Here is a 26,873-nt window from a genome sequence, read left to right as displayed (position 1 = left end):
GGCAGCTTATGAAATTCATCAGATATGTTTCTGATCTTGAGGGTTCGATAAGCCAGGCCCTCCCCAATGTGGATGGCTGCTACTCCTCAGCTAGACCCTTTGTTCTGAGTTCTCCGTGACTCATTAGTTCATAGCTTGGCTCCATGAGACTAATCAATTGTGAAGTGTGCGCATCTTTCAAGTGTTTGGTGCAACTTGTTGTTTCTCCTCTCTACCATGTGTTAATGGGGCATAGCAATTACTCATGAGAATTGAAAACCTCTGTTGCTCCAAGCTTCAGAGATCTAGATCAATGATTCAATATCATATTGATCTCGGGAGAGTTGTTCATATAGCGATCTGTCACTAGGCTTTATGTTGGATTAGAATACAGAAATTATTTATATATTTATGTCTCTATATTCATAGCTTAAAAGGGCAGCTCTTTGAAGTGCTCCATTGGTTAGATATACACAAATACTGTAACAACACGTGTAATCCTAATGAAGTGTACGATTAAGGGTCCACAGTTCGGTGAGCACACAAACCTGTGTAATTAGCATCGGTTTTCCACAGCTGTCTATAGGCAATGGCACCATGCTCACTAAATTCCCTGACCGCCTCTCCAATTCAAAATATTTATTACATGGTTGCAACGGCCGAGAAACAAACATGAGCACTCCCCATAATTGCCTCCATGGAAACAACGATGTGTATGTGGTCAATCTGCCTTTCAATCAAATGTCTAAACATGAACTACATTTAAGAACCCAAACTGATGCCTGTCTCCATGGAGACAGACAGGCTCCAGTTCTTTCATGTCCGCAAGGTCAGACCTGCCAGCAAGGGAGTAGATTCACATGTCTACAATCTCCATGTACAACATCAGCCATCAAAAGAGAACACGTTGAGTCTATGAAATGGAACGATGGACATAATTGATTGTTGTAGATTAATTATGAATGTTAATAGGTGTGTTGATAGGTCTATATTTGCGTGGACATTACTATCTTGACGCATAGCAAACCTTTTTTTTGTTGTTTAAAACCCAGATTTGAACGCATGAAATGGGTGTCTTTATTGTGTCATGTTCAAATGTGTTGACATCTTTGAGCGCTCACGTCCCAATAACTGCTAACTTCATTACCGTGCTCAAATTAATGAAATAACATTTAAATCTATTATTTCTAGCACTGTGTTTGTTAACAGCGGATGTGCTTGGGTGAAGCGATAATTGAACACAACAATATCTAATCATAGCACAGCGTTTCACCTGTAGTGTAGTGGTTGTTGTGCCTGTGTGTTCCCCCCTTTGGGCCAGCAACAAATAATGCATATGTTCTGGTTGAGATGAGGAAGCTTGGCGTTCTCTCATCTTCCATTTGAAAAGGACACAGCGCAAAAACAACATCAGTCGCCGACCCCACGAACAGCCTGGAAGCTAAAAGGTCGGAATGTATTCATGGAGTATGAGGCCCCGAAATGTTTTTGTCATTTCTAATTCAGAGAAGTCAGAATAAATCAAGCGAACGGTAATGCAGCACAGGTATGATATCTTTTAAGCCTCCAAACAAAATGACATAGACGTATTGACAATAAATAACACGCATTGTGAAATCAAAGACAATCTTGGTTGTATTAGTGTAAGCATGGTTCTCAGTCCATATCAATCGCTTATTGAATTTAGGCTGTACAGAAAACCCAAGTAACGTGCAAGTCAGTTTGATATGCGCAATTTAAAATGTAACCCCAGGGCAACTCTTGCTATTTTACCCCCATAGTCCCAATGTAATATGCTTGGATATTAGGGTGTAGTAGTGATTATTACTCATCAGTTGATTATTTATAGTGTTTCTCTTGGTTTTTGTCCATCTTACTACGGTTATTTTTTTTCCTGCTTCTTCTCCCCAATCAAACATAACTTATCGGGTGTGTGTTTGTGACACCGAAAGTATTGGAGATACTGTACAACCACCCACTCTGTGGACAAATGGGGAGGTGCACGGTGTCCCCCTCCTCCCCCTCTCCTGAAGGTTAATTTGAGGAAGTGAAGAATGGTCCAGGGAGGTGCCGTGGAACTGATGACTTGTCAGGTTGATCTGCCCTTGAGGGAGATAATGTCTCGTCTCTCTCGCTCGACACGCGTCTGCGTGGGATGGCGGTAGGAGGGGGGTCCGCCGCGTGCCTATAAAGACTCATTTTCTTCAGCGTATTCGATAGCCCTATTACTTAACCCTGACATGAAGACCGTGTGTGGTTAATGTATTCACGGCGCCGCCTAAACCCCTGCCCCCCCCCCCCCTGCTGATTCCTAAACACGCCCATGCACACTCAAGCTGTGGTCCCACGTGCACGGCCGAGGGGGAAGCCTTCCCCCCCCCCCCCGTCTGCCATTCTTCATCCGAGGGAAATCGATAGAGGATCTGGGGTTGGAGCTGGGGCTAATTGAGCCCTACTTTCTGCTCTTCTTTCTGCCAGCAGTGTTTTGTCATCGCAGCACCTGGTTCACACCGAGCGGGCCAAGAGGAGCAGCCCAGCCAGCCAGAGATCAGCTGGCTGGCTGGGTGATGGGTGGGGGGGGTAGGCCTATGGATATGGCTGGCTGGGTGCAGGCATAAGGGTTAAAGTAACCTTGTGTAATGCAGAGGTACAAACTTCACAGCATGATAAAGTTTAACTTTTCAACCCCCCCCCCCCCCCCATGTACACCCTCTTGTGGGCCTGATGTTTCGTCCTGTGGTACCGCATGCTGGCAGATCTGGGATTGCTGGGTGGGGAGCGTGCTGGTTCACTATCGGGCCTGGCAAGCTTTCCATCTCCCGGGGTTCCATCTCTCTGGCACCGCTGCCTGCCTTGACTGCACAGGAGGACACAGCAAATGCACCCCCCCCCCCCCCCCCTCCCCTTTTATGTCCTTAATTTATACCGTCTTCAAAATGTGAAAGTCACAGAGATTGCATTAGTGAATAAATTACATTTGACTATTATACTGGACTGCATTAGTCGAACCTATATACTCCCTATATGACCGCTAGTGCTATGAATTTCACAGCTGGAGAGCCGGGGTCATGCGGTTTCCCATGTGAACATGGATTACACATAGCTAGGGCTCAGTAAGCCACAGTGGCACCAGTCCTCCCTGGCCTGGTTCCGCCGCATCTCCCAGTCCCTGGCCAACCATAACCATGCAGGAATGACTATTTTATCGATTTATTTATTTATTTCCACTCTGCTTAATTTAGCGAATGGAGATTCCCTCCACTGGACCATCTGCTGTTCCTGCCTCGTCTTCTGCTATCACTCCATCCCTCTCTCCATCCCTCTATCCTCTCCCATCTGTCTGGGCTGGCGAGCCCAGGCTGCCTGTCAACAGCAGCAGCAGCAGCACCACCACCACCACCACCGCCCCCCCCCCCTGCCAGAGGGGATGGTGGTGGTGGTGGTGGTGGTGCTGTGAAACGCTGCGGTTAGAGTGCGGCTGTTTGAACTCCTCCCCAGTTCACACTCCCCTGGCACTGATGTCTACACGTGCTCAGGGCTTGCGAGGGGCCAATGGAAGGCCCAGGTGGTTAGACCGACCCCCCCCCCCCCCCCCCCTGACCCTCCCCTCCCTCCCACATACACGCACGCCGCAAGCCGAGGTCTGGAAACACAGTCGTGTGCAATACCGGAGCTCGCCACGGCTGATGCCACGGGAGAGGATGTTTTGAAACGACTCGTCAAGGTCGCCTACGCCGTTCGGGTTAATTGCTGGGAGAGTTGTTTAATGGAGCCGGAGGTTAAGGTGGCTAAATTTGCCGCCACACAAAACAGGCTAAAGACTTGATTTCTTTTTTATATTTCTTTCAATTCTCAATTTATTTATTCATTGGCAGGGTATTTGCTTGCCGTTTCGTTTTTAATAATGAGCACTAGAAATATCTACCCAAAATGAAACCATTTTCTTAATCCATTTTTTTCCCGCGTTGTGAAAATATAGCATTTGTTCCCAAGCAAAAAAAAAATCCTCTATTGGTATGAATTTCTTACGTCCCCCGTGAATACTTCCACATTTTTCCCTGTTTGAGCTTTTTGCTGCACTGAATGCATACAGCGGAGGCACCGGCAGTCTTGGTGGGAGAGAGAGATTATTGTCAGTGTAATTGGCTTTTCCAGTCTTGATTTGATATGAGTCTCTTGTCTGATCAGCACACCTCCTTAACCGAGCAAAATGGAAAGACGATGTGGCTCACATGGAACTTATGCCTCATCACGTCCACGGGGGAAATCTCCCCTGGTGTCGTATGTATTTAAAATATATACGTATGTGTAAAAATATCTATCTGCAACTTGATATCCATTCCGCTTGATAATCACATTCATCATCGCCACGTCTTTTTCCCCCACACATCCCATATTGATTACACCCCACAATCCCCTATTGGTCTACAGTAGACAGTATGGCACAAGAGTTAATGTTATGCACTTTATTCACAACACCTGATGTGCTTATCTGGAGCTGCAGGAGTCAGCCTTGTCTGCCAAGACGAGGAAAACATGCACAACATGCAGCTCTTCCTTTATCTCAGGCAGCATTTTACATTTGCAAACACCGAGTCGGACAAGAGTCAAAATAAAACGCCCAGTAAAGTAAGGACTGGAGGCACATTTATTCCTAGCAGGACACCATTCATGAACGACGACCGCCTAGCAGACGGCTCCTTGTGGGACTCAGGGGTTTGGAAAAGTAATGCATTTACCAGACTGAAGTAAAAGCTGCTTCTCTTTATTCTGGTCCATTGCCTTGGACCAGAATAACCGTGACAAATGTTATCTATTTATTTTGATAATGTCTGTCGCAGTTCAGCAGAGATACATATTTGCTTCTTATGTGTTTGGTTACCATGGTTACTATGGTTCATTAATAAAACATTATAACCCTGAGATTAATTTGGGCCACATAATATACAATTCACAATTAAACCTTTACTTACAAAGGTATTCTATTTTTTTGCAGTGTTTATTTCTGCATTGTTACCGGCAGAAAGTATTCGTCAGTAATATATTACCATGTTTTGTTTTGTGCAGTTGTGGCTTATTTGCGAGTTTCTTCAGAAAGTTTGCAATGTAGCTATTGCTATATGTAATGCCATAGGTTTCATCCCTTGGTTCTTTGGTTTAGTTTGATCGCTCAATTTATGCAAGCAGGTGTGTGCTGGCAGCTTCAACAGCAGTTAATGGTGTAATGAAACATATGTCTACTGATATGTCTTGCTGCATCAGCTACACCTTCAACTTTGTGCCACCACCGATTGTAATGCACATACTTTACATTGGTCCGTGCATCTGCTATTCTGGTGATTTGAATGAGATGGAAGTGCAATGAGTCATGAAACCATCCACCGTGGACACTGTTTGCCCCCCCTCAGACTTTAAGAAGTGAAGAACTTCTTTCCGTCTTGATTAAACTAAAAGTCTGGCTTCCTGCTTGTATGGCTCGGTTGCAAGTCTCTCCTATTTCTTCCAATGGGGTGGGATTGTTGGTTACTGCTGGCCCCATTCTGAGGTGTTCCCTGATTACTTGAACCATATGACTGTAGATCAGTGTGTGTTCCGCAGTTTGTAACATGTGGTACCCCACCGCCTTACAAACTACCTTAGTTTTAAAGTGAATTTGAAATTCCATCTCCAACAACGGCTAATCTCGTCCCAGCAATTTGTGACCTTTTTTGTAAATTTGGATTATTACCGTCAACCTTAATTTCCTCCATTCCAGCTAAAATCATGTGAAGGTTATGGTTGCATTCACTGCACCACTTCCTCCTGGATGACCTTCTGATTGTAACCACGAGGGCCCTGGTTGGTATATCTGCTTTACACCATTATCCCGACCGTGCGATTCCCAGCCTTCCAACACCGGCTGAAACCCTGAATACCAAATCAGTTTTATCCCCTATTTGAAACTTGTCTTGTTGGCCCTCATGTTAACCCATTAACGTGAGAGCTGAGAGATGGAATACATATTTAGTGAAATGAAGGGATTGAAGCTGAAGGAAGTGTCAGTGCATTGTGGGTGAAGAGAGTTCAGGGAGGTGTTTTGGAGCAGGTAAAAAAGAAAAGGGGCAGAGAAGGCGAGATGGGCAGTGTGTGTGTGTGTGTGTGTGTGTGTGTGTGTGTGTGTGTGTGTGTGTGTGTGTGTGTGTGTGTGTGTGTGTGTGTGTGTGTGTGTGTGTGTGTGTGTGTTGGGGGGCGGGGGGGTCCTCTGGCTGTGATTACACTGTCCATCAGGCTGTGGGACGGCCTGCATCAACCCTAAGGATTGATGTTTGACAGAATAATTAGAAAAGTGTCCGGGCTGGTAATCATTGGAGCTCATCTTGCTGGAGAGGACTCCTATCCGCCCAACAGCTCACATGCCAGCCAGCACACACATGTCCGTTTAACGCTCACATGCCCACACGCAGGCTCATCTGGGCCAGCCATGGTTGAGTGGTGTATAGAGGACATAGGCTTGATGGAGTGCTGTGGTGGGGTTGTATATGTTTACTCTTACGGAACTGAAAGGGTTTATCTGAGGAGATGGGGGAGTGGGGCCTTCTCAGTCATTGGTTCTCTGAAAGCGGGAGGGGAAAACACAATTTTATTTATTTTTTTCAATATGTGGGAGGTTTATGGACTCGAACAGCATACTGCTGTTCGTTTACTACACTTTGTTGAATGAAAGTCGATATAGAAATGATTATATAGGGGTTCACCTTAGATGGAAGGCCAGTTTAGGACTGGTGGACATCTAAAGACGTGTGCACATGTTGTTAAATATAATTCTAAATGGTTTATGATTTATTATGAAAGGTGGTTGCAAAAGACATCTAAATTCTGTGCAAGAAAAATAAGTAAAGTGAGAACCTGAGTTTTTCTGTACATGAACTTGCTAGTGCTGCTTATGTGTTTTTATGTTATGCTCTTGTATGGTCTAGTTATCAGCAGTACTGACTGCTCTAAAATAGGGAAAATGCTTACTTATCGACTTATTTCTAATTATACTTTTTCCTCACCGTCGGCAGAAATTCCTTACAAAGTTATAGTTGAATGCTCTTATCTGCATTTCTTTCTAAAATATGAGGTCGACCCTGAGGATTCCCTGTAAAATCGCTTTTGTTCATTTAAAGCTTGCAACCGTTCTATGTTGCGTCCTCTGTATCGTGATCAAGAAATACTCTAAGGTGGAGGCAATGGTGAGTGTTCCAAAAAGCCACCTGAGGTCTGTGTCCATCTTCAACAAGTGCCGATGGGTTGAATCACCGCAGGTTATCGTCTTCATTAGGATAATTGCCTCTGTGATGCCCCCTGAGGGTCAAAGGTCAGACGACGGCTTCCTCCCGGCAGTCCTCCCGGCTCCGGCCCAAACCGACCACATGAGTCTTTGTATTGATCAGGGTTCCAACTGTCCCTCCTGGGCCCTTTTATCGGCTTCTCTGATCCCTATAATACCCGAGCAAACCCTTAATGGCTAATTGATATGCTGCATACTTCCCCAGAGCCCCTTCAAAGGTCTGCAGGACTGAATGTCAGCTCAAGAGCTATTGGTCATCCTCCCTTCCCCCCCGTCCCCCGTCCCCCTGAAAGACTACGGTCAACAGTCCCCGGAAACAGCCTCCTCATCTGCATATCAGAGGCAGAGCTCTCGTCAACATTGACGGGCGGGAAACACCCGGCCTGAGAAGACGCCGTACCGCCATCTCCCACCGGACGAGAACGAGGGAGGCGCACACTAACTCACTCATTCAGCGTGGATCCATGTTTGGCGTTTATTTATTTTTTCCAGAAAATTAAACCCTGATTGAGCCCATCTGTTTTCACCAGGGCTTGCAATGTTTTCTGGCAACCCAGCACACGCTTACCCAGACCCCACAGGACCAGCAGGGGGGAAGGCAGAGAAGGGGGGGGTTGGGGGGTCGGGGGGCGGGTTGGGGAGCTTGTGAAAGCGATAGCAATATGTCAATTCTATCTATTTTATAAATTGCTTAGCTTGAGCGGCGTAGCATTAAATATAGACAACGGTAGTCGTCTGCTTTCAATAACCACTGTGATTCGGTCATTGTCTGGGATGAATAACAAATGACCGAGCTCTATAAATAGGGACTTCTATATATAGCCCAGACACTTTGTAGCGGACGGTGAGAATGCTGAATCAAAATAACCTCCCATTCAACAGAAATACTGCTTTCAGGGACGGTTTCACACCAGCTGAATTGGTTCCCGGGATAGGGTTGGAAGGAGTTACCTTTTTCCTGCCTTCACCCCACTTCGCTCTTTTCTTACTGGATTTTCAATGCAAATTATGTTTGAAAAATCGTATCCAGCCAAGATAACTTTGTGCTTAATGATAAATCTAAATCTCATTGGTTTCTCGGAAATCTCCAACGGGGGACAGCTGTTAAGTTTCCGGTTGCTTTAGGAATCAGGATTGTTTTTCCTGTTGCTCATCGTAAAAATGATCCCGGTGCGTAGGTTAACTATTGTTTATGTAACGTTAAATGCATGCACTTTAGCAAAGATGCAGCAGGCTTAAACATGTAGGTATTCAAGCTGCTGTTGGGGTGGGCGAGAAACAGAGGTTGGGGCGATGATTTGCCTTGCAAAGCACATCCAGCTGCCCTTTCCATGGCTCATTGGCGCCCAAGATCAGGTGCAATCTGAACTGGAATCATTTGGATAATTGACCTTCAGTGTGCATACATTAGAATAAATTAATTTTGATTGGCTGCGTAGCATTAGGAACAAAGCAGCAAATGTTGGCTCTTTTATATTCGGCTGACAGTCTTTTTGTACCCAGTCTCCAAGGTGATTACTTATGCCATTTGGTAACCATTAAGCATTACTTTAATTTCATAAAAAAAGTTATACTCAGAAGAGGTGGAGTGTGTCTCCGCTGAAGTCAAAGGGCTTTTCTACATGTAATCTGGCCTAAACAAACGTATGAACTTGTTTGTACAATAAAATAATTGGTATTTGCCGGTCTGTTGAACGGACATATGCTTGTTAATGACCATCACAATGCATTTGTTTTTCCTGCTTATTTTTATTCACTATATTATTTAATTGTAAAAAAAAAATATCTTCCAGTAGATGCGCTATATCAACATTGTGAATGCAGCCGACTGTTCCTATGTTCCTTGCTATAAAAAAGCTAGATAAATAGCTTATGGCTTGGTAGAATATAGTGTGTGTGTATGTGTGTTGAGGACAGTCCTGTGCATCTCATTCTGGCTGATGGACAGCCATTAACCCTTAGTGAAGAGGTTGGGGAACATTTCTGTCCGCCTGTCACCGGTGACAGGACTTCCTCTGGGGATGAGTTGTATGCCAGCCTACGGTGTCTGCCCATGTGCTGTCTAACGCATATCGCAGCCCAGTGTGTACGTGGCTATCTGTGCGAGCGTGTCTCTGTGGACATGTACCGTAGATGCGGTTGTATGGCCCTCAGGTGAGCTGCAGGGGGCGCCGTTCCCTTCCCTGACTGACATTCAGCAAAACGCCACCAGCAAGAAGTTTTCAGACTTTGATTCGCTTCCGAATGCTTTCCTTTCCATCTGTGGCGTTTTCCTCCATTTGCCGGCCCCTCTCTCTTTAATTGACTCCTCTGACCCTACTGTCCTTTTTGCCATAGTGCTCTTGCTCTTCCCCTGCGTCTCTTACTTCCTTGTCCTTATGACTAGCAGCTTATTTGGCCTTTCATCTCCCTCTACGGCCACCATTGGAGTGCTCTCTCTTCTAATTTCGTGTTTTTGTACTTTTGTAGGCCTTGTCCACGATCATAAAGACTGAAGTATGTTTGTGCGGTAAAACTTGGCATTCTTGCTAAATTGGACCATGTCCCCGCTCTTCCATTTGATTAGAAGGTGATTGTTAGTCGGAGAGCCTCATGCGTGTGGTGTGTCTGTGTGTGTTCGCGCACGAACTGGAGTACTGAGAAACCGTGCTTGATATCCGATATCCAGCCCACGTGTTTTAATAGCTACTTCAAACCAGCCAACAACAAAGCGCTTCCACCGCTGAGACAACATAGTGCACTCACTGGCCCCCCCCGATATCCATGACAAAGGAAAAGGTGAATTGCACTTCACAGCGTCCAACAAAGTACACTTCAGATATGGCTTCTAAACCCCGACGGCCCTCAGGACTCTGGCCAGGAAAGGGGGCCAAGGAGGTTTGAAAAAAAAAAAAAAAAACAGGCAGATGGACCACGCGTGAACACTGCGGGGAAAACACAGTGACAAGTATTACAAAACACAATGAATTACAAAAAACAATGATTCAATTAATTCAATGTATGGAAACGTGGAGGTGAGTCTTAAAGAGTAACTTTTGGGTAACCCTGCCGTTTTCAATGGCATCTCACGAAGCTGTTGATATAATTGGAACCTAGCTTTAGCATTGTTTATCCGCATTATTTAACAAATGTTTCGCTGTTGCTCACACATCGTTGCATACCTATGCAACAACGTGTGATCAAAGGCAAAATATTTGTAGCAACACATTTTTTCAAACATATGATTGTGCGATATTCTTTACACACACAACACTGTGGACCATTTTTGAGCACAGTGTTAACATCCTGGCTAGCCCACCCTTCTCCAGTTATTCACTTAACTTGCTTTATTTAAACCATGGTGAATATGGTATATTAATGTGAAGAGAGTAAATCCTTGCACAAGTCTTTCCTCTAGTGGTTGTGTGCACTAGAAGGCTACATTTATCGGTAACCTTGTTTACTCACTTCTCTTTAGTCCTACCAAACATTCGTAAATAGCCGGAGGTGTGCAAGTCTAAGGCAAAGCTTATTCTATTTGGGGTAATCTTGTTTCTTTGGATTTGAACCAGTTTGCATTATAGGCTAACACGATGGATCTAAAAGTCTACTGCCTTGCGCTTCATTTTTCTTTACCCTGTCTTTATTTGACCCCATGGTACTTTTTTTTGCGCGTTTCTCTCTGCAGCTGCGTTGCATTGAGCTTGCTTGTGAGTTGTGTAGTTGAGGCAAATGCATACATCTCAACGAAAGCTGTCTGAATATCTTTTTGTCTGCTTGTAACCAAGCCTCATGATGGGTGCATCTGAATTTGCCTTTATTGTCCCAGTTTGTATGATTTGAGCAACTCACAGTGAGTAGTTGGGGGACTAGCTAGGGCGTCTATAATCCTCTCTGGCTGGCCGACTGTGGCGCGAACAAGGTGGCTCTGCTTGCTGGGGGGCGTTAGTGCGAGTCATTTTGGGAGTGTTGATTGATAGATTATCGTAAACAAAGAAGTACCGGCCAGTATTTTTATTTGTAGAATATATCGGTTATAGAATGGAATTTTATTGATAACATTATTAAAATCATTACCGATCAGTATTGAATACAGATATGGTCATTATATGCTACGCGCATTTGTAATGGTACACATTGCGACTTTCTGACACCACATATATCTTTCGAACATATCTGACAAGGTTTGTTCAAAGTAATCCCAGTTGGGTGTTTTACCTCTGACTATTTCATTGCAAATTGTCAGAGCATTAGGGGATGGAGCTTGTGGACATATTTGTCCTGGCCAAAGGAGGTTTGGACGGTGAAACGTTTGGAGGCAGTGGCAACAGAGACAACATTGGGAGGCAGCTGTCTCAGCCTCTGACCCTGCTGGTTACACACAAAAGATGGCAGACCTTGAGGCAGTAATGACCATTTCTAGAATCCATTCTCTCTTCACATGGGCCTGTTCCTTTCTTCCCCCAAGTCCTCTTCTACTACTTCCGACACACAATGTCATGGCTCCGGGCCAAGCCATTTCCTCCTTGATTGGTTTCTTCATTTTTTTCATTTTTCTTCATACCGAAAGAAGAAAAGTCAAAGGGGGCGGGAAAGAGGTTGAGTATTCCGTGAAGGGATGATGTAGTCATGTGAGGTGGTGCTGATCGTCTTCAGCCATGTCAGTCAGAAGGACAATGTAGAGTCAAAGGTGTTATGATTCCACAATGATGAGTCAGGTCATACTCATAGGAATGCAGCCAGGGTTCAAAAAATGTACGCAGGCCATCGGCCAATGGCGGATGGTTTGATAATAAATCAGTTAAAAAAAGAGTGGCAGGGATACATATTAGTACGTTTGCTTGGTGGGTCGATTATCTAATCTGCCAGGTAAAAAGACTAAACGTTAAAAGTAGAATTCAGACCCTGAATGCATCTGAAAGCTGTATCTTTTTGGATTGTGTGAATTGGCTGGGCTGTTTTTCAGTTTTTCCTTTAATCCCCGTAATCCCCGTAGATTAATGCTTAATCTGGAATATAAATTACGGTCAAAATATGCAGAAATCAAAACCAAGTCTGTTCCCTTTTGTTCTCCGCGGGAGTCGCTGTCTGCACCTGACTGCCTCAATCAGGTCGGCAGCTGTCAGTCGCTGTGGCTCTCTAACATGGAGCCAAACCTCAGATGTTGTCTGTCAAGAGGTGTCTTCAGTGGTGACATGGTGGCGGCCCCGACATAAAGCGGAGTCTGTCTCACTGCACAGGCCCTGGAAGGAGCTGTCATGCTTCACCAGGCCGGATAATTATTTCCCTCTTATCCTTCCTTGCCAGGCCCAGTCTCACCCTTCAGTGGAAAGCACCTCTCGGTACCCCCACCAAGCACCACCGCCTCCTCCTTTCCTTCTTTTCCTTGCAAGAGCCGTTCTGTCTCTGTTTTACTGTTATACCCTCCTTTTGTTATTTGGATTTCTTGTAGTCTTGTCAGTTTCTCCAAGAACGGCTTTGACAAACATGCTGATGGAATTGAACTAAATTGATCCTGAAAGTCACAACCAACCTTGAGTGTTTGTATTCACACAATTAGTGTTTGTGTTGATCAGACTTCTTTGACATACATGGCATTTATGTAAAAACATCATTAATTGCACTTCAGTTTATGCCATACAAGTCTTGCATTTTCAAAGAAATTTGATTTTTGTTTTGTTTTGTAGCAAGAAAAATCTGTCATTCTTGCTCTGTTCTGATCATATATTATGTTACATGCTGACAAAAATACATTTCCATATGTACAGTGTGTCACAACTATGGAAAAACAACAAATAGACACTGGTTCCTCTATATTAAAATCATCATATATAGGATGTAAATATGTCAGTGATCTTTTATTAATTTAAATATTTTCAGAATGCTAGTAAAACGCAGATATGAGTTACCCTACAACACACAAACAACGCATACTCTATGAAAAAGGTTTTTCGCCGATGAGAATGAGATGCAAACTGAGCCCACCTCAGCCATCAGTGAAATGGGTTGAGAGGAACCGACTCTTCTCTTGTCCTCCCCATGATGTGTGATTACAGCCAGCGGGTCTGTGTTGATTTGAAAGCTGTGCATCTTAACCTGTGGCCCCATCAGAACCAAGCGTTTTGCCCCCCCCCGGGCAGATCGGCGCGGTTTAAACAAGGGCCAGCAGAGCAGGCAGTGACTGTTCCAGCTGTCTCCAGCAGATAAGACCAGACAATGTCCCCTAATAGGCCACAGAGAGACGCCCGGCTCCAGCCTGGCCTTCGGTACGCTCCTTCCTGCTAGCGGCTTACAAAGACAACAAGATGCCTTCCCCTTTTCTTTCCTGTAGACAGATTAACACTGCTTTAGCCGGCTATGGACGCAAGAAATGTGTGCGCTAGCGATCATTCAACACATTTCGCCACAGGGATCCTGGCAAAAAAACCAGAGACAATTCTTTAAAATTCCCTCAGGGTTGGATCTTAAAGGGGGAGAAAAAAAGCGTAATCTTTTGCTGTTTTTAAGTAGATACAGCGAATTTCAAGTCATATTTCACCACTTGATTGTGTTTCATTGTCTGCCCATTCATTATCATTTGCTGAGCCACTGACGGTGATTTGCCTATGTGTTTTTATTTCAGTCCAAACAAAACCTCAATTACTGTGTCGGTTAGTTTAATAATGAGAACTGTACCGGCGAAGGCGTCCTCAAACGTTCTTTGGCCAGCGAAGCCGAGGGAAAGCCACCGAGAGCCAATGCTGATCTGGAAGCAGCCATGGGGCTGTGAGAGCATGTCAAATCGTCTGAGCTACATTTCTTTCTTGTCCTAAATGCAGTTAGCTGGCTATATAATGGCAGGCAGAAAAGCTGATTTATACTGTGAAGGCCCCTCTTTGAGTTGGACAGGAAAAAAGCCTTGACAGGCTGGCGGAGTTCTGGCTGCTATGATCCCATTTTGTGAAATTATAATCATTTTTACCGGGGTCCAGGTAGAAGGCACCTGCTCAGCCCACAATGGGGCATGGAAGTACACACAGAGAGCCTCTGAAAGAGTGGAACCTTGCCCATTATGCCGCCCTCCTTTATTCCGTGCTCTGATAAAAGACTTCCACCCCGCTGCCAATGGTTCACTTGCCTATATGGGCCTCGGAGCAAAGTGGCTCGTCCGCCTTCGACGGGAGGTGTGACATTAAACCACTCCGACATGATCTATTGTTTAATATAATTTTGTTCCAATTTTCTATTTCCCCTGCCTTTTTTAAGTCTGGATCAACTCGGGCCGTGTTTTAAGAAGAGTTTGAGACTTTATATTTTGCCATGATGCACGGTGCAATTTGCCGCATTTCAAAGAAGGAAATGCATTTGAGTGTCAAACCGTGGAGATTGAACCTTCCGTTGCTCGGGCCCATCCATAAGAGTGGCATTTAAAGGCTCCAAGACAGAACCAGGTGCTTGCTGGTTGGTTCCATTCAGCTCGCCAGCCTTCTGTGATAAGTACAATATATTCTCTGGCAGTATTTATTTTATGGCCAATGTGTGGAGGGCAATGAACACAAAATTACTTATTGGCCTCGGAAAGTTTGTACCTCGATCCTAAAAACGTAGGCATTTATTTTATTATATTTGACATATTTGGGCACTTTGTGATTGTACAACAAATAATGTAATGTGTTCTGTTGTGCTTTCTGGGGTAGGCACTGGTTTGTTGTAACCCAAACCTGAGATGTTTAGAGAGTACATGGAAGACAGCCGAGTGGAACCACATTCGTATTTCCATAAAACTGCATGTACTACTTTACTGGACGACATAAATCTTGTATGTGTGTATCATTAATATACATCTGTGTCAATAGGAGGTGCTTGAATGGATGAAATATGGTGTTTCTCAATAGAGACAGTTGAAAAATAGGTTGCTGCTGATAAAGTGGGAAACTGACTCCCTTTTGCGGGCTAGAGACTGGATTCAGGTCTCTGCTGCCCCCCAGTGGAAACAATGCATCTGGTGAATGTGTGCTGCATGCGACGGTGTGTTTATGTCCATATGGGACATTTAATCATATGCACAATGCCAACAGAACCCTTGAATACTGAGAATCTCAACTTTGTTAATGTGAAAACGGTTCTCGTTTGTTTAATTGTTCTGGCAGTCTCACATAGGCAATTCTGACCACTTTTAGTGCATTTTTAACCTGATATGAATTAAAGCATGCAAATGACTTTCCCTTAAATTGAAACTAATTTCCTATCAGGCACAGTAAAGTATCATTTTGTAACAACTAGACTTGGTCCTAGTGACCACATTCACAAATGAGTTTGCGTCAGTGGGCATTATTCAGATAGTGAAGGTATACACTAAAACCTACATGGGCAAGGAAGGATATGAAAAAAACTTCCTAACAAAAGGTCATAAGAGGTAACACAAAAGAAAAATCTCACAACAAGAGGGAATGTTTCTGAAGCATAAAACTGTATTCATCATCTCCAGGGAGCTTGATTTTGGCAACGTTGGCCCGGTGAGAATCAAATGAGCGTTCATGCATTACGGTTGATGTATGTGTAGAACATGCCCACAGATATTTCCTTATTCGGCCAGAACCCAGCGACTTGCTGTGCAGTAGCAGTGCTTGCCACAGAGCCAGCGTGTTCCATCCAGTTGCATAAGGAAAAGAAAGTGTAATTGGAAGGAACATCACATCATTATGTTGGTCTGTTTTTCGGTGGAGATATCCTGTAGTCATCTGCACGTACCGTAACATTTTGTAACACTAATTAACTGTAATTAATTAATATACCACATTTAAACTCCACTATTTGCAAGAAGACTATTAGGAAGCTATTTCTTGTCTCAGAAATCAAGTCCTCTCCCTGGCTGTGGTTTTGTTTACACGTCTCTAATTGGCTGCAGACCGAGGTGGCGCTAAGCAGGGAATGGCCTTGTGATCCTGCCTTGAGCCATGACTAGACCAGTGTCATGGGAACACACACACACGAAGAGAAGGCATCTGATAGCTTTTTGCCACAACCTTGCATGCCGCATGAAGGATTGGCATTTGAGGAATGATAAACTGGTTCACACCACTTTGTTCCTAATATCCAAGACTCTATGTAACACATCCTATGCTATACATCCTTCTTTTTGATGCAAGCTTTGCTTTGCCTAGCACACAAAGACCCACTGTAAATGTCTATGTCAAGAGCCATACTAAGACAAATTCAGAATGAATGGCTCAGTGGGTCCTACTCACGCAGTTGTGTTGTGATGTTGTACATGTGAACGCACCAGCCATCCTGCACATGCACGTGCATATCGCCGCTGTCTCAGTGTACACCTGTTGTAAAGCTCACTTTTTGCTAGGGTTTGCGATCTGTTTTTTTTACGACATTGAGGAACAGCGGTCCCCCGGGGGCAGGGAAGGAATGTCCTTAAGTGCACTTACAGACTGATCGTAGTAGGGATGAAAGATGGGCGCGTCTATACCTGGTAGCTTTCACACAGGCACACACTAAAAATAAAGGAATGTAGGAAAGGTTTCTACCGAAATGAACTATGAATTATCAGGACTTCCTTGCGATCAACCCGTATTCATTTTGTTTTGTATGGTGTTAAGTTTGCACCGGTTTGCATCGGGTTTGCTTGTTGTACAATTTCCTCCTCTCGATGGTTCTATGTTGACCGAAAAGTCCTGCCAATTACTTGCTGTGCTGCCTGTCTGAAATGTGCTGCGTCCATGTTCTCAACTACACGTTTTGGAAAGGAGACGGTCGGCACTGTGACGGATCTCATTTCTGAAAGCTATCCAAGTCCTCGACTCAACCCTTTCTTCAATCGCATGCACTCAACTCACGCCAACAGAACGATCAACGTGCACTTCCACACAATTCTCCTCCAAGTCTGCGAACAGATTAAGAGAGATTATAAACAAACATGGAGGATTAATTCTGTGTGCTCCTACCCTGTTTTCCTTTGAGTCCGCCAAGGTAATTACAGGGAGCATGTTGTTAGTGTAATCACCTTGGCAGCACTACCAACGCAAACACGACCAAACGCACGTACACACCACGCAGACGCCCTACTTCATCAAGGGTTCCTGCTCAATTTGATGAGGAACTTTCAGAACTCGTTACACATGCTATTTTTGCAAAGTGTCGATTGCTGGGGGAGATGTTTCAAACAGCCAGTTATAGCTGTGATTAATTAGAAAAAAGAAATTCCATTTTTAGTACAGTGAGCCCTCAATCCTTGATGCTTTGATATGACACAATGAAGTATGCCATCTAAGTTTCCATTCATCTTCAACCACACCCTTATGTTCCTCTGGCCCTACAGGTGGAGGCCATCCTGGTGAACATCTTCGGGGGCATTGTGAACTGCGCCATCATCGCTAACGGCATCACCAAGGCTTGCCGCGAGCTGGAACTCAAGGTGCCGCTGGTGGTTCGGCTCGAAGGTGGGTCAGTCGGCACGGCACACGCACAGGCACACGCACGGGCACACGCACGGGCACACGCACGGGCACACGCACGGGCACACGCACGGGCACACGCACGGGCACACGCACGGGCACACGCACAGGCACACGCACAGGCACACGCACAGGCACACGCACAGGCACACGCACAGGCACACGCACAGGCACACGCACAGGCACACGCACAGGCACACGCACAGGCACACGCACAGGCACACGCACACACCAAACGTCCCTAAGCCCTCAAAGTTCCGACCTGTCTGACCTCTGACCTCTCTAGCCGGTCACACTTTCTCCGTTGGGTGAGCGCCGTCACAAACACTGAACCTTTAATGGGGGCCATTATCGATGAGTCCTCATCACCAGGGAAGCCAGCGTTAAGGAATATGCAGACCTTCATTGATTTTTCGTCACAAGGACAAGCTGGCGGGAGGGCAGGTTTTATTTGCTTTGTTTTAAACTTTAGTGGCAGGACATGAATCATTGCATTGTCACCAATAGGCCCATCCATTCTCATTGAGGGGCTCGGGCGACTCCTGCAGTAGCAACCAATAGTGCATTTTTCACCCTTGTCATGATCCTAAGCACGGGTGGTCGGGCGCCGAGCGAGACAATGGAGACCACACCCTGATTGGATCACCTTTCAACCCCCTGTATGCTAATGAGCGAGGCTCCAGAGGTCCTTGTGTCTTTCGGTCTTTCTTTAGCCCTTATTTAGCCCGCCTGTGCCTCAATTATCAATTCCCACACATAGCCAGCTCAGCTTGTGTGGGCCAGGGCGGAGAGGCTGGTTCCAAAAACAGGCCAAGGACAGAAGGGAGTGCTATATTGACCTGGCTAATTCAATATCATTTTTCATCAAGTTGTAGCCGTGTTTCTCATTAATGTTTAATCTCATTAATATCCAATAACAAGAAAAATGAGTTTTTATTTTATTATGTTCTCTCCATATCTATACAATCAAATACATGTTTTACCATCAGAGAGGGCCCATTTTGGACAAGAGAATTGCCTAGAAATGTGAATGTCTTAATTAAAACGTTTTTGGACTGGACTTTTTTTTTCTACTAGACCATGAAAATTGATTTTTGGTAGACTTGTTTGTAAATTATAAACTCAAACCAACAGTGCCAGGATGAATCTTGTGCGGTCTTTCAGATATAAAAGTACTCTCATTCCAGTAAAAAAAGTGCCTCGAGAACATTAAGTAGCGTTTGACATTTCATATGGTCATATAATCATGTTTTTTGCTGAAGCATTTCCTTCATTGAAATACGGCAAATTGCACCGTGCATCATGGCAAATTATAACAATCAAGGCTTGTCTGCAAAAGTACAAACAAGTCACAGGCAATGAATTTTATATGTACTTACTTACTATATAAGGTTATTATACTTTCATCCAAAAATTGAAAGTTGTTCTGATGTGCGTAGGGTTATTATAAGCCCATTTAGGATATTTCAATAAAATATTCTATTAAATAATCAGGGTTTTCGTACGGCTCTAGATATCTTTCAAAGTAATATAAAAAAAAAAATTAAATCAACTTGTGTCCTCCAAACTCGGTTTTATTATCTTAAATTATTAATTCCCTTCTGGGGAATATGAAAAGACTGTTCCGAACAACTGCTTATGGTAAAAAAAAAAAATGCGTATGCATGTTGACTCTGAGATTAGCTCCGTCATTGCTACAGATAGCCCCATAATTGCCCTCTGCATTTTCATCTTAACAGCCAACCGGAATTCACCCTGACTTCCAAATTGCCTCCACCCAGAAGGTCAGGGCTCGCTTTTGGTCTTACCACTCTCTTCTGGCGCGTGGGTTAATCCGGGCTTTAGCTGCTGGTCATAACACGGGGTCTCGCACACACACGAGTGGGGATTTGTTGACAATCAATCAGCTCGCTAGTTAGGCTGACCAAAGGGCCACTAAGGAACGGCCCGGCGCTCTGCAACTGGATCAGAACGGATTAAGTGGCCAACTTTTAATTGGGGGAAGCTTCTTCTTTCTTTTTTTTACGGCCCCGACTTGATTTCATTTAGGGAGTCATGGTTTCCCATGCCACTAGTGCTGGTGGGCAAAGTGGGGGAGGGGGCAGGGATTTTGTTATTGTGTTTGTGTTGAAATAAACACACATTGATTTATTTAACACATAATTTTACCTTTCGGGAATAATCAGTGAAAGATCCAATCTTCCTTAAGCAACCCAATCCACAATGGAGCACATGCACGGTAGAATACGCAATTCAGATGTTCACAGCACTTAGAACAATGTTTGTATTTTAAAGAACAGAGCATTTAAAGAACAGCACATTTTAAGAACGTTATTATAAGAAAACTGTATTTTAAGAACGTAGCATTTTTGATTATCTTATCCATCTAGCGTTTGATTATCTTAAGAACAGGGATTTTTTTTTACAGCAGAGCATTTTGAACAACAAAGTGTGTTTTAACAACAAAGCATTTCTAAAGCACACTTCCCAGAGATATGTGATGAACTGCTGCCCCCTTTGGCCACGGCAGACCCCAGGGCCGTGGCCCTGTGAAGCGACCCGCTGCCTCTACAGAGCAGAGAGAGAGAGATGCTTGAAGCTACGCTAGTGGGGTCTGGGGGGGGGGAAGGATGACTGCATTCGCTTAACTCTCTTCCATGGCTTATTGATTTGCCGAGCGGCTGTCTGTCAGGCAGTGGAGGCAATATTCGCCTTAAAAGGGAGATCGAGCCTTTTTTTCTTTTTTTCCCTCTTTTCTTTTTTTCTTTGCACCGCTGTTGCTCGATAATTAAGAGACGAGTGTAGGTAGGGTCAGAAGGGGTTTCGACACCTTTACAGAATAATCTACTGCTGATTCACTCAGACGCACGCATACGCGCTCATATACTTCCAACGCGCACTGTGTACAGAAATATATTTCTAGTTTGTATTACTTAAAGAACGTTTTTTTTCTTTCTATTTATAGCCATGAGTAAGGCGTAAACACGGTGGAACACGAGCACAGAATCGACGTTACAATAGCCACCCAGACCTAGGCCGTCAGCTGAAATAGCTGTAATAACATAATATGGCTGCTTGGCCTCTCCTGCTTCCCATGTAAAGGCTGGTAAACTTGCTCGCCCTGGGGCTGTCATTACATTTTTCACCATAAATATTTCATGTGAAAGGTTTTTATTGGTATGGACCAATAGAAACGCTCCCCCCTCTGGCTCTCTGCTGTCTTGTTTACTGTAGCCTTAACCTTATGTTTAACCCCCACCTTGCCTTCTCTCTCTCACGCAGTCTCTCAATCTAACTTTAGCCGTACTCCCGATTCCTAAAAATTATTGTAATCCTCGACAAGCTATTTACGGTGCATTTGAACTCTTTCTGATTTCATTGTAACCATTTCATGGTGACAAAAAGTAATTTAAAAGTGTATCTTCTCAATTCATGTTTTTTTGGCATACGCTCTACGTACTTGGTTTTCCTGATGAGTCTTGCGATACCTTTACGCAAGCTTCTTTCTCTATAGTTTACTTTGACATTGAGGGGCGATATTAACCTTCCTTTTAATACCGGTGTCTCATAATAGCCTTGCTGTGTGTGTGTGTGTGTGTGTGTGTGTGTGTGTGTGTGTGTGTGTGTGTGTGTGTGTGTGTGTGTGTGTGTGTGTGTGTGTGTGTGTGTGTGTGTGTGTGTGTGTGTGTGTGTGTGTGTGTACGCGCGCATGCATTTGCTTGTGTTACTATTCATGGCTCCAGCAGCTTGACAGTTAGTAGGTCTCTGGCAGCACCTAGTGGCTGCAGGTGAACACGCACACAAATGCACACACACACGCCCATCTAACACACTCACCGTAAACCAACGCATACCTTCATAATGGCTGCATCGAAAGCGTTGACTTCAACTACTGCAGGGAACAATCCGTCTCCTCTACCGCTCTCGGCTACCCACACACACGTGCCTACACACGCACAGGTCGTTCAGAAACAAAGCTGATGCATTCATTTGTTCCCTCACTTTCTCACTCCTACAGCTGTGCCAACTCTACAGCACACACACACACACACACACACACACACACACACACACACACACACACACACACACACACACACACACACACACACACACACACACACACACACACACACACACACACACACACGAACGGTGCAACAATAACACATGAATAGAGGCACTAACAAAGAATTGGGAATGTCGTGAATATTCATGAAAATATGTGAAAGTGTTATTTGTCTCTCCCGGTGTTGGAGGATTCATCTTTACAATTTATGTATTTTTGTACATTTCCTCAATTTGCATTTGCCGTAAACACATATAGAAACACAGAAAATCTGTATCTTTCCTCGGCTGTATGTTCTTTCAGCCTTGGGTATGTGTGTGGTTTCCTCATGAAGGATGTGGTTGCAAAGTCTCGCCCACCACTACCAACCCCTACCCTACGAACCAACCACCAACACCACCGACCCTACGACCCACTCGACCACACCGGCCCACAACCCCTACCCTACGAACCAACCACCAACACCACCGACCCTACGACCCACTCGACCACACCGGCCCACAACCCCTACCCTAGCACCCACCAACCAACACCACCGACCCTACGACCCACTCGACCACACCGGCCCACAACCCCTACCCTAGCACCCACCAACACCACCGACCCTACGACCCACTCGACCACACCAGCCCACAACCCCTACCCTAGCACCCACCAACCAACACCACCCAACAGACCACCCAGCTATCCACAACAACCTGCCTGCCACCCATATTATCACCAGCGCCACCAGCACCACCAGCACCACCCAGCCTCCCATTATCAATGTTGAGCGAAAGCTTTGCCCTTTCGGAGGATAATATATCTGTGTGGGGCTGGGGGGCGTTAGGGAAACAGGAGACTTGAATATGCGATGCCAGTCAATTAGAAAACTGCTGTGGACACGTTGTCCCCTGTTTATACGTCAACCGCCGTCTCTTCCTGGCCCGGCTTTAATTAATTACATCGCACAATTGATTGTTTGCCGCGCGCTGCTCCTGAAATGTGTTTGGAATGACTTATTATCTGGCCGGACAAAAGCGATGAAATATTAGGCGTTAAGTGGGGCCGGTAATAGAATTCCTCATGAAAGGCCCATTGATTAGGCAAGGCAAGACCTCTGGAGGACTCGCATATCATGCTGTCTTAATTACACGCCAGCCAGGACTCGGGTCACTGTGGAAGTGTCTGTATGAGCGTGCGTGCACGTGAACACGTGCACAAACACACTCGCAGAGAGAGAGGCAACAGAGCCACTCATCTGACAAGGCCAGGCCCGATTGCGTGCAGATGGACACAGAAAACCTGGAAAATTCTAATTGGGAATAATTTATTGTTGGTTAGGCGATGTATACGGCTAGCTAAATCATATTAGCTTATCTGAATCGCTACAAATTGTAAATTCAATGAGGTTTGTTTGTTGGCCGGTATGCTTGGAGAGTGATGCGGACGGCTGATAATTCAATTATATACTTCGGTTTTTCTGTCCCGTTTTGGATCTAATCATTTCCTGAATTCCATGGCAACACCATTTCCGCAGCCCCCTATATAAACTTTGCAGTCTGACAAGATGATTGGCTGCTGCACCAACATCTGCCCAACGTCGAACAGCTTTTCACTCTCGGCAACCAACGTGTTGAGCCCAGGAACCAGCCGGGGGAAACGCGGCAGCTGGCCCACATTTTGAAGAGTTCTGCCTCATTTAGGCCCAATCCCATTTCTACCCCTTACGCCTTCCCCTTCCCCCTTCCCCTTACCCCTTCAAAACAAGGGGGAAGGGGAAGGGGTAAGGGGTAGAAATGGGATTGGGCCTTAAGCTTTCTTGCGGCTTTCTTGATCTACCCACTGCTCCTGCACTACCCACTTTTTTCCTGATCGTCTCCCCCAACATTGTGGCCAACATGGTGGCCCGAGTATACAAGAGACGACAGGTGTCTTCTCTTTTATAGTCGGCCAACCATGGTGTGTGTGTGTGTGTGTGTGTGTGTGCCTCCTAGACTGCCACTCAACAAGGTCATGAGTACTACCAGAGATCCCAGCTGAGTATCTGCCCGCTCTGACCCCCCTCCCACCCCTAAATCACCCACATATACACACTGTGTGTCCCCCCCTAGATACATTTGCATGCCACAGATGCAAATGTTGACATTCACCCAGCCACCCACACAACAATACACCCGCGTTGCCCTTTTATTTTCTCTTTCATCCCACACCAGCCCATTCGCTGCCTTTGGGATCAGTGGTTGAATTTGCCGCCACTCACCCATAACTCTGTCCTTCTGTCACTCGGTGTGCATTGATTCCATCTATGTAATGTTGCACGCCACCTTTCATGTGGAGCCTCCTAGCGGCAACCCAACCGGTGACAGATGGGCCACAGAATAGCTCTTTGTTGGTCTACTTTTGGTTGCCTCTCCTTTTTGTATGATGATCTTTATTCAGTTTGACCCTTCCTCCCTCCAGGGACCAACGTTCAGGAGGCCAAGAGGATCCTGGCCGAGAGCGGCCTGCCCATCACGTCTGCCGAGAACCTGGACGACGCCGCCAAGAAGGCAGTGGCCGCCATTAAGAAATAGTGGTCATTATTGGGGAATAGGTGGCCACCATTAAGGAAGAGTGATTGCCATTGAGAATAGTGGCCACCATTGAGAGAAAATGGCCACCATTGATGCACAGTGACCACTGTTGATGAATAGTGACCACTGTAGCAAAAATGGTGGCTCTGCCATTGCCTTTGCCTTAAAACTGTGATCCACCTCAACCAGCAGCTTAATTATGCTCAGCAGCCTTGTATCAAAGGCCTCACCCAATCAAGAACCCTGGCTCATTTCACTGCCTCAGACCTAACTTAACATTCGGGGTGATGTTCTTATCTTAGAATTTCGATGCAGCTGCCCGACAGAAAAAAAGTTGTTTGTCTCTGGCTGCTATGATTAAAGCCATTTTATTAATCACATTGATTCTAGATGAAATATAATTTTGTAATCAAACAGGACCACTATTGATCCGTCGAATACCTGCCCTTACTGAAAGGCATCTAATAAGCACTCTCACTCTTGCTGCATAGTGCTCATTCTTTAGGGATAGTAATTGGTAAGTTCAATCATTTATTTTACTTTTTGTGATGTTTTGCATTTTAGTGCATCTGAAGAAATATGTATAAAATACCAATTGCCAGACAGACGTGTAATCATTGTGTGGCAATTAAATCAAAGCAGAAGGATAAGCACAGGGCCACATCGTGCTTAGTTTGAGTGGAGATGGGTATTGCTTTGTGTGAGCTGTGAAGTAACATTGATCTGCCAGGGAAGATCCACAGCAAGTTAATGCCAAAATAAGCCAACAATTAGTGTTTTATATTGTCTCTGAAGCTATGTGTAACAACTGCTATCCTCTGTAAAAACATACCGGGTTTTGCTGGTAAAGGGCTGCTTCAGTCGGTGGTAAACCTCTTGTGGTTGCACATTGTCTTATATTGTCTTCTTGACTAAGGTAAATTATGTTATTGTAGGTTTGCCAACTCATGAAGTCACAGGAGAAATGTATTGCAGCTCCACTCGGAGACGAGCTTTAAAACGTTACCATTGTTTATTTGTCTTAATCCTAAATCTATCGGGGTGAATTGGGATATCATTGTTGCAGTGACCAAACTAAGTACTTAACCGGACAGATTAATAAAAGTGAATACCTCAGAACTGTTCTGTTCTCTGTGATGTTTAGGCGTATCACGGAAAGCCACAAAGCATAAGTCAATGGAGAAGAAGCAGAAAATCGAAAGGTAATCATATTTCCGGTCCGTGTGTGTGTGAGGGGACGGTGGCGGGTGGGCGTTCTGCAGAGTTAATCTTCTGGATAAATATGTGATGTCAGCATATGAGCACAGAAGTGCATAATAATGGGCAAAACACCTAGCCATGGGAAAACCATTTTCTGATATGGTTGGGTTGATATGCCCTTCTATGCTCAGCGATACATTTACCCCCACCTCCTTTAACTTATGTACACAAATGTCTGAATGCAGCAGATGTATGTGATCATTTATTAGTTTATTTCAGAGCGCTCTTGTTGTAGCTATTGTGTAAAAACAATATTAAAGAATCCAATCAGTAGTGCCTAATCAAATGAAGGCTCTATGTCTCCTCGAGATATTATAATGAATTGTTTCAATTATTGTTATTTAAATGCAGAAAACAGGCTAAACAGCTTAAAGCATAATATGCCTTCTCTTGATGTTCTAAAAGTTTGTACTTTTTTTACAAGATTTCCATGTACCGAGACATTTACGTCTTCAGCCACTGTCAGTTTTGTACAAATGTACCCCCACTTTCCCCCGGAGACACTTGAGCACAAATCAGCCTTTCTTCGGCGGATCCCTGGGTGAGTGTCGGAGAGGCCGTGTTCCTTACCGTTCCGTTGGGCTGACGGATAGATTATCTGTCAGGGGGATCAGAGTGGATGTCATAGCATGTGCAAAGGTTAACTTCCACCTCTCTCAGAGTGCGACACTTTTTTATATGGGTTTTACTCTTTGCAATCTACTTTCATGCAGGACAAGGTTATAGGGGAAACAAACATATTGACCATCAAGGAACCGCCGGGAGTTCTGTGCAAATCGAGGATTGACTGGCATAACATTATATTACATACTTGCTAGGAACTGGGGAGTGCCTGAGCTGGGAGTCTGCCATCACTACAATTGGTAGGCTTTACTTGGGAATAACCTATCTCAATACAGAAATATACTGTTCCTCCAACCCCTTCTAATCACCACTGCATCCTTATCACCGTCATCCAAAAACACCACCGCAAGTATTTCTTTCCTTTATTTTTTTACCTCTTATCGCATTTTTTTTTTCTTTCTTGTGCCAAGCACCTCACCAGACCTGGGGCTCCAGCCGTAGCAATGGGTTTGAGGCTTCAATAATTACCTTATTTCATGCTCTTCCCGTGGTGTGTCAGAAATATCCCCGCTGATGGATTGGATAGAGGAATTTAAGGCCTGTTAAAGTGGGCTTCCAGCGCTGATATTGTTTAACTCAGTGTCGAGCTGGAGGTCACGACAAAATGTGCACACTGATTTACTGGGCAAAATTAGTCCCGCTGCCTCATA

At 44.8% G+C, this 26,873-nt stretch overlaps 1 protein-coding gene across 1 annotated transcript in view; it reads left to right on the top strand.

Moving 5' to 3' along the window:
- suclg2 (succinate-CoA ligase GDP-forming subunit beta) overlaps positions 1–25,458 on the top strand; it is a 67,731-nt gene extending 42,273 nt beyond the window's left edge. Inside the window, exons 10-11 of the mRNA XM_060068232.1 lie at positions 17,580–17,700; positions 24,227–25,458. Coding sequence (XP_059924215.1) covers positions 17,580–17,700; positions 24,227–24,339 — 234 coding nt within the window. The 3' untranslated portion in view covers positions 24,340–25,458. The remainder of the gene's footprint in view (positions 1–17,579; positions 17,701–24,226) is intronic.
- The last annotated feature ends 1,415 nt before the right edge of the window (positions 25,459–26,873 follow it).

Source organism: Gadus macrocephalus, chromosome 13 (assembly GCF_031168955.1).
Source record: "Gadus macrocephalus chromosome 13, ASM3116895v1".
Taxonomy (NCBI): domain Eukaryota; kingdom Metazoa; phylum Chordata; class Actinopteri; order Gadiformes; family Gadidae; genus Gadus; species Gadus macrocephalus.
Note: the sequence above shows the minus strand (reverse complement) of the source record. Positions and strands in the feature narration are given on the sequence as shown.